The 12,945-nt window shown below is 42.2% G+C and overlaps 1 protein-coding gene across 3 annotated transcripts in view; it reads left to right on the top strand.

Annotated features, from left to right (window-relative positions):
- The first annotated feature begins 1,750 nt into the window (after nucleotides 1-1,750).
- The window catches only part of ints1 (integrator complex subunit 1), a 54,620-nt gene continuing 43,425 nt past the window's right edge, over nucleotides 1,751-12,945 (top strand). For 2 of the 3 annotated variants that reach the window (XM_079519473.1, XM_079519471.1), the window contains exons 1-16: nucleotides 1,781-1,890; nucleotides 2,232-2,367; nucleotides 3,082-3,369; nucleotides 3,872-4,068; nucleotides 4,186-4,323; nucleotides 4,421-4,580; nucleotides 4,712-4,817; nucleotides 5,656-5,842; nucleotides 6,247-6,392; nucleotides 7,117-7,258; nucleotides 8,377-8,553; nucleotides 9,568-9,676; nucleotides 9,763-9,883; nucleotides 9,984-10,061; nucleotides 10,664-10,821; nucleotides 10,943-10,981. In XM_079519473.1, coding sequence (XP_079375599.1) covers nucleotides 2,313-2,367; nucleotides 3,082-3,369; nucleotides 3,872-4,068; nucleotides 4,186-4,323; nucleotides 4,421-4,580; nucleotides 4,712-4,817; nucleotides 5,656-5,842; nucleotides 6,247-6,392; nucleotides 7,117-7,258; nucleotides 8,377-8,553; nucleotides 9,568-9,676; nucleotides 9,763-9,883; nucleotides 9,984-10,061; nucleotides 10,664-10,821; nucleotides 10,943-10,981 — 2,101 coding nt within the window. In that variant the 5' untranslated portion in view covers nucleotides 1,781-1,890; nucleotides 2,232-2,312. Of the gene's footprint in view, nucleotides 1,891-2,231; nucleotides 2,368-3,081; nucleotides 3,370-3,871; nucleotides 4,069-4,185; nucleotides 4,324-4,420; nucleotides 4,581-4,711; nucleotides 4,818-5,655; nucleotides 5,843-6,246; nucleotides 6,393-7,116; nucleotides 7,259-8,376; nucleotides 8,554-9,567; nucleotides 9,677-9,762; nucleotides 9,884-9,983; nucleotides 10,062-10,663; nucleotides 10,822-10,942; nucleotides 10,982-12,945 lie in introns of all 3 variants that reach the window. The other variant, XM_079519472.1, reaches the window with a different exon arrangement.

Raw genomic sequence — 12,945 nt, 5'->3', positions numbered from 1 at the left:
TAATATTAAAAGTAAAAAGAAAGAAACAAACCCTTCCCCAAACGCCCTTGAGCATCTCATGACAGACTACGCACGCACGCACGCACGCACGCACGCACGCACGCACGCACGCACGCACGCACGCACGCACGCACGCACACACACACACTCAGGTCATCATGGTTTGTTTCAGAGAGTAGTTCCCTATAATGACTAAATGCACCATTGCCAGATTTACATTTTGTACAGTTTAGCAGACGTGATGATCTGAGAAGTCTGATTGGTTCATTTATTGGCAGTGAGCAGGTCAAATTCAGGTTAGAGGTGTATTCAGGAGTGAAACCATTTGTAGCCTTGTAACAATAAGAAGTAGGCCTACTTTAGAAATTTTTTTTTATATTTATCGAGAGCCAACAAAGTGACCTGAGGAGTAATGGCATATGGGTCAGTTTCTTCACAGATATGACCTCTGGGAAATGAAATAAGGTTAGCATTACACTCTCCCACAATTCTAGGAAGAACAGTAATATGATACAATTACAATACATTTATAAATATACCTACTCTGCAAGGTTAGTGTAAAAGGGAGATGCTTGTCTTAGTGGTTAATGGTGATCCATGTGAAAAAAGAGAAGAAAAAGAGAGAAAGAACAAAAGAAAAAATGATAATATAAAGGAATCCCTTGAGGTGTATTCCTTCTGCTTTGAAAAGCTGTCTGTACTGGAGGAAGTTTATACAATAGCATGTGTTTTACTGCCACCCAGTGTTCAGACGGAGGAACAGCATGGATTGGTTCAACTGCATGATGAGAGTGAAACAGAGCCTGGCTCAAGTTCAACTGCAGTTTGTTGCAACTAGTTTCTCTGGCTGCAACTCAGAATATTCCTATTATCCGTGTTTTCCTTCACTTTAATAAGAGAGGAAACGATTCTTGCCATGCAGATTGCCTGCGATGCCTGACTGTAGTTCTGTCAGGGAAGGGTGCTTTGTTCACCGCAAGAAAGTGAATACAATTTACAAATACTATAATTGAGATGAGAGAGGCATGTTTCATGTTATCTTTTTTGTTATCTCTGTTATCTCTTTTTCATTCATTGCAACTTATGTATATGAGCGAGCAGACACATGCGATTGCATGATTAATATGCATATGGATTATGGGCACATTTCCTAATAACTGACTCAAGTTACTCAACCAGTCAATCCTGTACACTTTCCCTTGAAATTCTAACTCCCTTTTCTGTGGAAGTTCTTGACATCTGACTTCCCAGTAACTGACAATATTGATGTGTCATCATACATCACCAGGTGCACGTATTTCCCAAATAGTGGTGCAGGGACCACCAGTTGAAAACCTCTGCATAAAGTGTTTGTTCAGTCACAGGGGTCTCTCTCCCCATCGCTCCAGCTATTTAAGGAGGGTGCCAGTGGGTTGCCAATTTCAGTGAATCATGAGAGTATGTATGAATGAATACAAGTAGGCCTATCCCAAAATGCATTTTCTGTTTACTGTTTTTGAGCTGGAGAGACAGAGAGGCCTATATCAAGTTCTTGAGCTTAGCCCAGATACCCTGGGTAAATATAGTAATAATTGAATTTCATTTAATTTCATTTAATTTCATTTAATTTCATTTAATTTCATTTAATTTCATTTAATTTCATTTCATCTATGATAGTAATAGTTACTATCAGGAATATATAGAGCCGTTTCATTGTGTGACATGTATTCTCCTTTACGGTAGATGGCAGTAATCGAGCGCTTTTATGTTGGTGTGTGCGAGTGCGACCCATTTAGTTCCAGAAGAAGAGTGCTCAGTTCATAGTTGATTATCGGTGTTAACAGTCTTACAGGAATATAAACAAACACGACACAACATTGAATGAACCCGAAAGAAAGAAAAACACGTAAAGTTCAGTGTTTCTTCTTTTTAGCTATGCTGTTAGGCTTACTATTTTGACTCCTGTAATGTAATGCTAGCTGAAGTTTCACTGCTAAGTTGCTATGACTATCACTGACTCTAAGCTAGCATTTAGCATCATTCGTGGCATTGTTTCATGTACATATGAATTATGAAGTCATTGTTTTAAACATTACAGCTACCAGTACCAGACTGCTAGGTTTGAACAGTCATGTCATAATGTTGCTATGAATGACATTTTGAGTGTAGATTTAGCATGCTCGCTACTATAGTACTTCTGCGTAAATGTGTGTAATGGTTCAGCTAACATTAAATGATGTTTCTTGTCACAGAGCTGGCTAGCTAAATGTTGATGGACAGTATTTAACCTGCTTGGAGCCAGTGCCACACAGCAACTCACTGACTGATTCATAATGAATCGACCCAAGCCCACAACACTCAGACGCCCCAGCACTGCAAAACCATCAGGTATGTAAATATATACTCACTGTTTGACTGCTGTTTATATATACTGCTGTTTGACATGGAAACAATAGCAATATGTGGAAAGCATTAAACTACACCTCATCTTCAGTGTTCAGTTTATTGCTATTTCAACAGAGTTGATATAGGAATATGTCATTGTCTTGTTTAATTCACATAGATGACAACACCACCATTAATACACAAGTATACATGTCAATAACAACACATGTACTGTACACATGGGGTATGACAGCCTAGGGATTTGTGCCGGCTGGGCCAGGTCAGTGTTTTCATTTCCTTTTGCATACTTGCATGGACCTGGACTTGCGTTGGCCTTCGTAACCTTTGAGAACACATTGAGAACCTTTAGTTGTGAGCCAGTAACTGTAGCGTGTCAGCATGTTACGTTACAGGATTCCAATACAACGGTAAAGTCCCATCAATTGCTTTAAAAATAAATGGGTACCAGTGTTTATTTCAATGAAGAAGGAAGGGCTTCCCTTCCTCCTTCACTGTATCAACCTTTAGTCCAGCACCAGCAAGGGACTGGATGTGCGCAACCCTCTTGTTTTTATTGTGTCATATAGGATGCAGTCAGTGATGAGTTCTATTAGGTTCACCAGATACAAATCGCAGAGCAGAATGATAAACTGCATCCAAGGGCTTGAGGACAGAAGGTGTAATCATGCGATTCATAATGCTGTGTTCTTGTTCCAGGGCATGCTCCCCCGGGGGATTTCATAGCTCTGGGGGCGAAAGGTGGGGGAGAGTCCAAAGCACCTGCTGTTCTACTGAAGCCAGCACCTGCAGGCTTACCGGCGGACCGTAAAAGAGATTCTTCTTCCACTCTCCCGTCTTCTTCGGGGATATCCAGCCTAGCCAAGCGCCCCAAGCTGACCGCCACACCTCCAGTGAGTGCCCTGGGCCGACTCGCTGAGGTTGCTGCTGTGGACAAGAGGGCGATATCACCCTCCATTAAGGAGCCATCAGTGGTTCCTATTGAAGGTACTGTAGATAGCAGGCTCTTTCCAAAGGAAGATCATATTATACAAAATAATAGTACTACTTGGTGGTAATAATAATGACCAGTTCAGAGGTCCTTTGGGTTGTTGAAAGAAGAGAGGTTTAAGTAAATCATGAATCTAAAAGTTGAATCATGCACAAGGATGCTTATATGCGTGTTTCTTCAGTAATACCATGCATTAGAGAACAAAGTGCAACTATGTGAACAACATGTTTCATCACAGGCTTCATCAGGTTTACAATACAGTGTTTCTACCACAGCCACGACCATTAAATAGACCCAATTATCTCAATAATGGTAATGTAATCAATGCCATTGATACATCATACTATACAGGAAATGAAATATCAATTAGATGAAATAGACAAGAACAGAGAGGGTCTGTGTCATGGTGTGACTACTGGCATTTAAAGTCTGGTGTGAACACCCAAATGTAATCTGACACTAATTGTATATCGCTTCATAATTCTTTCATTGTTCTAGTTCCGGCAGCAGTACTGCTGGATGAAATTGATGCTTCAGAGAATGAAGGAAATGATGAGCGCATCGAGGGACTGCTGTGTGGAGCGGTCAAACAGCTCAAAATGAATCGGGCCAAGCCTGACACCACACTGTTCCTCAGTCTCATGTTTCTGGCCAAAATCAAGCCCAATGTTTTTGCCACTGAAGGCATTATAGAGGTAAGTGAATTTAATAATATTGACGACATATTGTGCTGTGTAATGAAATGTTTACAAGGGTCACAGAAAACTGGTTAACTGAAGCCCCACCTGCCTTATTTTTGTTTCTATCACAAGGCTTTGTGCAGTCTTCTGCGTCGGGATGCTTCTATCAACTTTAAAGCAAAGGGGAACAGCCTGGTTTCCGTGCTGGCTTGTAATCTGTTGATGTCTGCATATGAGGAGGATGAAAACTGGCCAGAAATCTTTGTCAAAGTGAGAACACTCCAATACAATAAATGTGTTGGATTTTTGCGGTCGCCTGCTTAACGGTATTGGAAATCTGACATTGTTTTATTGGTTATGTTTTCAGGTATACATTGAGGACTCACTCGGGGAAAGAATCTGGGTGGACAGCTCCCATTGTAAGAATTTTGTTGACAACATCCAGACTGCTTTTGGTACCAAGATGCCCCCCAAAAGTATGCTGCTGCAGGCTGACACCGGTCGATCTGGTGGGGATCTCAGCGCCGGTATGGTATACCAAGAAGAACAAAAAGGCACACATTGACGCACTGATGAAAATGTTGTGATGGACTGAATGCATGCTAATCGGTATGCTTAATTCTATTTTTATTTCTACCTTTCTGTTTTTATATTCCAGGCAGCAGCCCTCACCCGTCAACACCCGACGAGGATGACAGCCAGACTGAGTTGCTGATAGCGGAGGAGAAACTTAGCCCGGAGGATGATGGACAGGTTATGCCCAGGTAAAATGAGGAGCCGTACACACATGCTTCCTTGAACAGGCTGAGTGGTCGGACAGACACCAGTTGAAATGGATGGATTTCCACTCTAAAGAGAGATGGGGCATTTAGCCCAGCTCTGATTTCCCTGCAGATCGTTTTGTGAAGCAGAAAGTTCAAGCTGTTGGCATCACCTGTTTTGTCGTCTGGCCATCTGTTCCAGCCCATTTCAGCCTGTGTAACGTTAAATGTCACATTTACTGCCGTATACCAGATTACCACCAGTACAGCGCCATGGAATCATTATGTTGACTGAATGCATTACAAAAGCAGCTGGGGGTTAAATCATCAAATGGCTACTATGCTATAGTGTAGCATCATTGCATCAATGATCATTTTGAGATTCTCTGATATTTTGTATTTTGATAGACATTCATCAAGTATTTTCTTCAGAACACTCACCGAGTATTATTTCTAAGGCAGCTTAAAAACGTGGACTGTCAAGGCTTGCATTGTTCAAAAATGTCTAAAGGGCTGTATGGTATGGCAATTTTACAGGCAAAATTATACGGATATATCCTCACATTCATTATTAAATGATCTTCCTTTGTTTGAAAGTCTCTGCAGTATTAATGCCATAACATCTCACTTCCACATTATCACACATTAGCATATTTATGATCTCAACTCAACCATAAACCTTCATATTTCAATGTAGATCACAAGCGTCTCACTGAAATGTTATTCCCGCTTCTTCTGTGATTTTGCCATGGTATAGGTATGAGGAAATGGCGGAGAGTGTGGAAGACAGGAAGACTGTCTCATTTCTTCTGTGATTTTGCCATGGTGTGTGTATATATAGGTATGAGGAACTGGCGGAGAGTGTGGAAGACTATGTGCTCGACGTCCTCAAGGATCAGCTGAACCGCAGGCAGCCCATGGACAACGTGTCCCGGAACCTACTGCGTCTCCTCACAGCCACGTGTGGCTTCAAGGAGGCACGACTTATGGCCGTGCAGAGGCTGGAAATGTGGCTGCAGAACCCAAAGGTGAATGGTAGAAGAACCCTCGTCCACAAACGCAGTAAAATTCCTCCCAGTGGTTCAAGATTGTACAGATGAATCAAGTACAAGTGGATCCGTAAGGATCCGTTTGATTCTATTTGTACACACTCAGAGGAGTTTAACCACAGCTTGTCTACAATACATCATATGTTCAGTTTGCAAAGTGCATTTAATCCTTTCCGGCTTTAAGTGACACATGTCAGACCGTGTAAAGCTACATACATATTCAAGAGGAATTATTGTGGAGGTATAATATAGTTTACTGGTTTGTTTATTACAATACGGTGCCATGTTATGGGGTAGGTATGTATTATTACTTTGTTTTTGACCAAAGTCAACTCAAAATATCAGTGTTGACCGTTCACTGATCCCGTTTCTGCGTCTTGCAGCTGACTCGACCGGCTCAAGACCTTCTCATGTCCCTCTGTATGAACTGCAACTCCCACGGAACGGAGGACATGGAGGTGATCTCCAACCTGATCAAGATCCGACTGAAACCCAAAGTCCTCCTCAATCACTACATGCTCTGTGTCAGGTCTGTGAGGTCCACTGCAGGGATGGGATGATATGAAAATATCAAATATCAAAATGTGCTTTAAACTTAAAATGCCACTTTTGCTAACCAGTTGAACCACCAGCATCCCTATTCTTGGGGGAACTTCTTCGCCAAAAATAGCAGATCTACAAGCTCACCACTCGTTGCAATGCAACACGGTTTTAACTTGTAGATCGGCTATTTATTTTGCAAAAACAAATCGATTTGTGTAGAGTGAAATAAGAGCGTATCAAATGTGCTTTTTCATGTCAGTTTTTTGAGTGGTGCAAACCACTCCAACAACTGGCTTTGTTAGTACTCGTGTGTGTGTTTGTGTACCTGTCCCTCAAAAGAATGAGCATGGTTACTATGGTCACTGACATTACGTCAGACCACAGCTGATCAGGCTATATAAGACCTTGCACCACTCAGTTCACACGGGTGTGATTTTTATCAAGTATAGAGGGTTTAAGTGGTACTGAATTCGCAGCTCAACAAAAGCTAATTCGTCCTAGTGTATGTCGGAGGACAATTTCCCAATACATTTAAATCCCAACCACGTGATTATTGTGAGCGTTGTTTATCACGATGAACGATATAGGGATTATCGTCCCATCCCTAGTCCCCTGTTAGTCGGTGTACTGTCACTGTCAAGATCTTCTCATCCGTAATATTATATGAACCTGTTGTTTCCTTCTTGGGGCGTCTGTCACCTCACCTCCAGGGAGCTGCTGAACGCACACAGAGATAACCTGGGCACCATGGTGAAGCTGGTGATCTTCAATGAGCTGTCCAACGCCAGGAATCCTAACAACATGCAGGTTCTCCACACAGTCCTGCAGCACAGCTCAGAGCAGGCTCCAAAGGTGAATGTTAGTTAGTTAGTTAGTTAGTTAGTTTCATTTATTGTCCACGTGTGGAAATTTGTCTTCGGTCTCAACAGTAAAAAACAAACAGTTACAACAACAGCAACAACACTTAACACAATTATTTTCTCATGGCAAAAGAAAGTGCAGGACAACAGTGGCAAATACATGTGCCACTGTTTGAAACTAACCACTACTACAGTCATACACCAATAGTGTTTTGGACATTTTGTCATTAGTTTGGCAGGCATTGCAATTAGCACTCTAATGAGGGTGATGTCCGTCCATCTGTCTGCCCGTCTGCTGTATGGATTGCCATGGGGTTTGCTGTACATCTTTATGTTCCACAGAGGCCAAAGACTACTGATATCGAGGAACCTGTGGCCTTTCCTCTAGTCTAGCACCACCCTTGGCTTAGAATGTCCACTGCACAGTGCGCACAATGTATATAACAATGTAATGGTCAATTTGTCATGAAACTTGCTGACCACATTCATGCCTCCTTGGAGGATGAATGCTGACCATTTGAATGCTAACCTATGACCTTTCATCTACACCACTCTCAGGCTAAAATGCCAACTTTGCACACGAGATATCTCATAAAGTAACTGGCAGATTGCAGGGTGATCCCTACTGATTTGTGTGACACCTTGACTTTTCCTCTAGTGCCACCATTAGGTCAACATTTCCAGAATCAGAACCAGAATCGTCTTTATCGTCACATCACAGTTTTACAAGTAAAAAAAAACCACCATCGTGTTACAGATGGCCTCTATGATGGAATCCAATGATGGAATTTTCAGAATGTTGGTTTCGTTTCTTGTTCTATTTTAATATTGTGTAATGATTGACAGTATTGTCTCAAATCTAAATGAACACAACAAAGCAATTACTGTCATTTCTAGTTTGACTTCTCAGCAACAAGCATGTGATAAACATTTACATCATGCATTTTTTTGTTTTTCATAGCGTAACTGATATTTATCCATCAGACGAAGGTTATGCTGGTTATTGTGACGCTTTTTTCCCCCTTCCAGATTGCCCTCCCCTTTTTGTATAGAATGCTGTGTTTACGGAAATGCATTACTGGTCCTTTTCTCACATTGTCCCTTCTTCAGTTCTTGGCCATGGTGTTCCAGGACCTGCTGACCAATAAAGACGACTACCTGCGCGCCTCCCGCGCTCTGCTCAGAGAGATCATCAAGCAGACCAAGCACGAGATCAACTTCCAGCCGTTCTGCTTGGGTTTGATGCAGGAGAGGAAGGAGACCGTCTATGTGGAGATGGAGTTCAAGGTCAGTACATGACTGTAGTATTTTACGACAAAATCCCCTCTTCAACCGCACCCTTTATATGCACCTCCATGTGAATGGGTGTGCAGTTTATCAAAGTGTACAGTTAACCCATTTTGGGCGGGAACCCCTTTTGGTGTTAGCATTATGTTATGCTTTAGCTATCGAAAAATAGCAGATCTACAAGCTTGTAGATCTGCTATTTTTGAAAAATCTAAGAACGACTGACATAGAAACATGGCTTTTTCAGAAAACTGTCAGGATGTAGAAGAATTTTTTTTAATCTGATCTCAGGTCAAAATGGGTTAATCAAAGTAATTGAAATTGATTATAAAAAAAATCACACTCCTGTGAAGTGAAGGGTGGCCACCTTAATTATATCGGCCACATCTTACGTCGTCTTTTAGTGCCCTAAACAAACATTAAAGTCCAAAGACTTGGCTGGCAAACGAGTTGCGTCATAAGTGCTCTAAACAAACAAATTAGAAATCCCATAGACATGGCTGCCATAGTATGACGTAATCTTCAAAAGCCATGCATTGGAGGTGCTAGTGCCCCTCAAAAGTAATAGATTTTAATAAAATAATCAATTTATTTGATAAGGGCTTAAAGGGGCATTCCACTCATTTTCAACATTTTACTATGTCATTAATATACCTTAGAGCTGTTGTGTGGAAATAATAAAAAGGTTCCCCCATTCTGTGTTTCCTAGAACTAGAGGTCTGAAAAAAATCATTAACATGGTGAAACACATCTTGATGATGTCATCAAGATGTGTTTCACCATGTTAATGATCTTTTTCATAATTACAGTTCTATGTCAAATGTTGAAAATGGGTGGTTTTCCCCTTTTAAGTGGTTAATCCGATTAATCAATGTAGTACAAAATCAATGTTAATCTTTTCACATTGACCTGAAAAAAAAAAAAAAAACACTTCTCGAGCAATCGATAAAATAATCGATAGTTAGTTACTGCCCGCATGTGAATGTAAACTGTCTGTCCTCGTCTCCCCTATAGGAGCGCTTTGTGATCCAGGTGACAGATTTACTGACCGTGTCCATGATGCTGGGCATCACCGCTCAGGTCAAAGAAGCTGGCATCGCATGGGACAAAGGAGAGAAGAAGAGTGAGTATTGTCTGCCGTGTTGATTTCACCCCGGTTGGTATTTGAGAGAGAGAGAGCTTGCCTTGAATGTCCCCTCCTTGTGTCAGACCTGGATGTCCTGAGGTCCTTCCAGAATCAGATCGCCGCCATCCAGAGAGACGCCGTCTGGTGGCTTCACACGGTGGTTCCCACCATCAGCAAGGTCGCCTCAAAAGACTACATCCATTGGTGGGTATCGCTTTCCTTGAACTTAAAGTGTACGTGCTTAACGAGTTAAGTTGCACGCGAAACAATGATGCTTCTGGTCTGTCCCTTCTCATGTCCGCAGCCTTCACAAAGTGCTCTTCACAGAGCAACCCGAGACCTACTACAAGTGGGACAACTGGCCCCCTGAGAGCGACAGGAAGTGAGCGTCCTCTTACATTTTACAAATTAAAAGTCTGTCTTACTGCACTGTGAAACCACCCTGAGTTTTAGAGGTGCTGTCTGTTAAATGCATGTCCTACTATGCTGGATTTGAACCCAACATTTCTGCTGCTGATTTTAAATGGATAGCCTATTTGGGCAATTCATGAGTTTTCAAATGTAGTCCTACACCTGCCATGTTGTGGACCAACACATGTGTTTGTCCATTTGTCTGAACAGTCTGGCGTAGAACTAATTAATTTGTTTGCAACACCTGTTTGGTCCCCAACATGGCAGGTGTAGGACAACATTTGAAACTCATAAAGGTGTCCTATCCAAGCATAGGGTCTAGATTTTTCAACAGAAGAATAGGGAGACCACCAAATGTACAAATGATATTGTATCTTCATACACATTGATTAAAATGTCATTTTATTCACACAGTTATGGTTTGCAGCTATAATTTAACTCTGAGTGTACGCTTACATTCATACACTTAGTTACAGAGGGATACAAGGATTTTATCTGTACAAATTAGAGCTTCAACATCTGATTTGACTGGGGGTTTTGACTCAAAAACATACATATTTGTCACTTTCCCAGTTTCTTCCTTCGCCTGTGCTCTGAAGTGCCTCTGCTTGAGGACACCCTGATGCGCATCCTGGTCATCGGGCTGTCCCGGGACCTGCCCCTGGGTCCGGCCGATGCTATGGAGCTCGCTGACCACTTGGTAAAGAGGGCTGCTGGAGTCCAGTCTGATGGTACGTGGAGAATGGCTCTGGATGCCAACAGTGTTATTACATTTGATCAAAAATGTGTATTCATTATTTTCTATCAAAACTGCATGCCTCCTTGTAATGAGTAGACTATGTCTGCCATCAGGGCCCCTAGACTCTGGAACAACCTCTCATTGGACCTCAGGTTTGCAAACCATTTTTTTCTTTTACCCCCTAACAGCAGAAATGTATGCATTTATTCTCACTGATACTGCTATTGTGTGTGATTTCACTGTTTTATTATTATTATTTCAATATTATTATTATTATTATTATTATTATTATTATGTTGGCTGCTCCTGGTATTTATACATAGGTGTTAATTCATGGATTGTGGCTTTTTCCCAAAAAACTTTGTGATAAATAATGGCAATTACTAAAGCTACTATGCAGTACATTGATATTAAACAAGGTACTTTTGATTTACATTTTCAAAGTGGATAGTAGCTTAAGACATCACTGAGTGTCAAAATTAAATCATATTATACCCAGGGGGCAAATGGGGTTGACCTGCATTTGTCATAACATACAAAGTTGTCCACCAGAAATAATATCTATGACCCCATAGGATCACAACATATATGGACAACTCGGTCAATTTTGTTGCGAAAGTCCAATATGGCCACCCCCAATATTAGCCCCTATTAGTTATAATGGGGGGTGGATAGGGCAAAATCTTAAACTGAGAGATATTTCCACGAAACTTCACAGGTTGATCAATGATATGAATACCATAATGGTTTGTATTGGAAGTTTCCATGATATCCAATATGGCCACCACAATACTAGCACCCAGAAAATAGGTTTGGCTCTAAATTCTGAACCAGATGAGCTATAAATACAAACTCATGGTTTCTAACCACGAGAGATATATAAATATTTTAGCCATAAGTATTATTGTTCTGGGGTGTTTCTTTGCAGAAAGACATCCCTCTGGCTGTATTTTGGTTTTGTTCTACTGTTTCTGTTGGCATTTCCTCTGTTTATGTTGACAATCATCCCTGGCAGGGACGTGCATCGCCAAGCCGGACATCCCTTCACTGAGTATGGATGGTCTCAGTGATGGTCCCCTGTCCATCTAGAGCCAGCCTGGCCTATGCCAGAAAATCTGTTCATGTGCCAGGGACTGGAGACAAGATGCAGCAGGAGCTTCACTCCATTCCTGACTGGGGATGCATCGCCATTATTTTGGACTCTGGCTGGCATCCTGTCATGAAAGGACGCGATGAGAGAGATCAATGTCCCTGGACAGCCAAACTTGCCAGGGATCTGCCACAGGCCCTCACGATTGACTGTGTGAAAGGCCTTGGTGAGGTCGACAAACACCATATAGAGACCCTTCTGCTCTCTGCACTTTTCTTGCAGCTGGCAAATGGAAAAGATCATGTTACAGGTACCTCTGCCTCCGTGGAAACCACATTGGGATCCAGGGACAACATTCTCAGCATGGCTGATTAGCCGGTTGAGGATGCTTCTTGTTAAGATCTTTCCTGTGATGTTCAGGACTCAGGAGGGCTATACCATGATGGTTATCGCAGTATGCCCTGTCCCCTTTCCTCTTGTAAACATGCACTATGGATGCGTCCTTGAAGTCTTGAGGGACTTCCCCCTATCCAGATTACCTGGTACAGGTGCCATGCCTCCATTCTTGTAGATGTCTGCGGGCAACCCATCACATCCTGGTGCCTTTCCAGAAGTGGTTTGTTGGAGTGCTTTCACTGTCTCTGCACTGGTGGGGGTCAGCCAGATCAGCTTTGATTGGCAGCTGGGGTATCGTGGCAATATCCTCTTCGGAAATGTCACTCTTGTCAGTGAGCAGGACACTTGTCAGAGGAGCGGACTGGAGTTGAGCCAGTGGTTTTGGGCCCATAAAGAGCACACAGAATGATGCATGCATCTGAGACATTCCCAGTCAGGAATGGAGTGAAGCTCCTGCTGCATCTTGTCTCCAGGCCAGGCTGGCTCTGTAGATGGACAGGGGACTGCATTCCCGTCACTGAGAGACCATCCAGACTCAGTGAAGGAAGGGATGTCCGGCTTGGCGATGCACGTCCCTGCCAGGGATGATTGTCAACATAAACAGAGGAAATGCCAACAAACAGTAGAACA

Source organism: Electrona antarctica (genome assembly GCF_951216825.1).
Source record: "Electrona antarctica genome assembly, chromosome: 14".
Lineage (NCBI taxonomy): Eukaryota > Metazoa > Chordata > Actinopteri > Myctophiformes > Myctophidae > Electrona > Electrona antarctica.
Note: the sequence above shows the minus strand (reverse complement) of the source record. Positions and strands in the feature narration are given on the sequence as shown.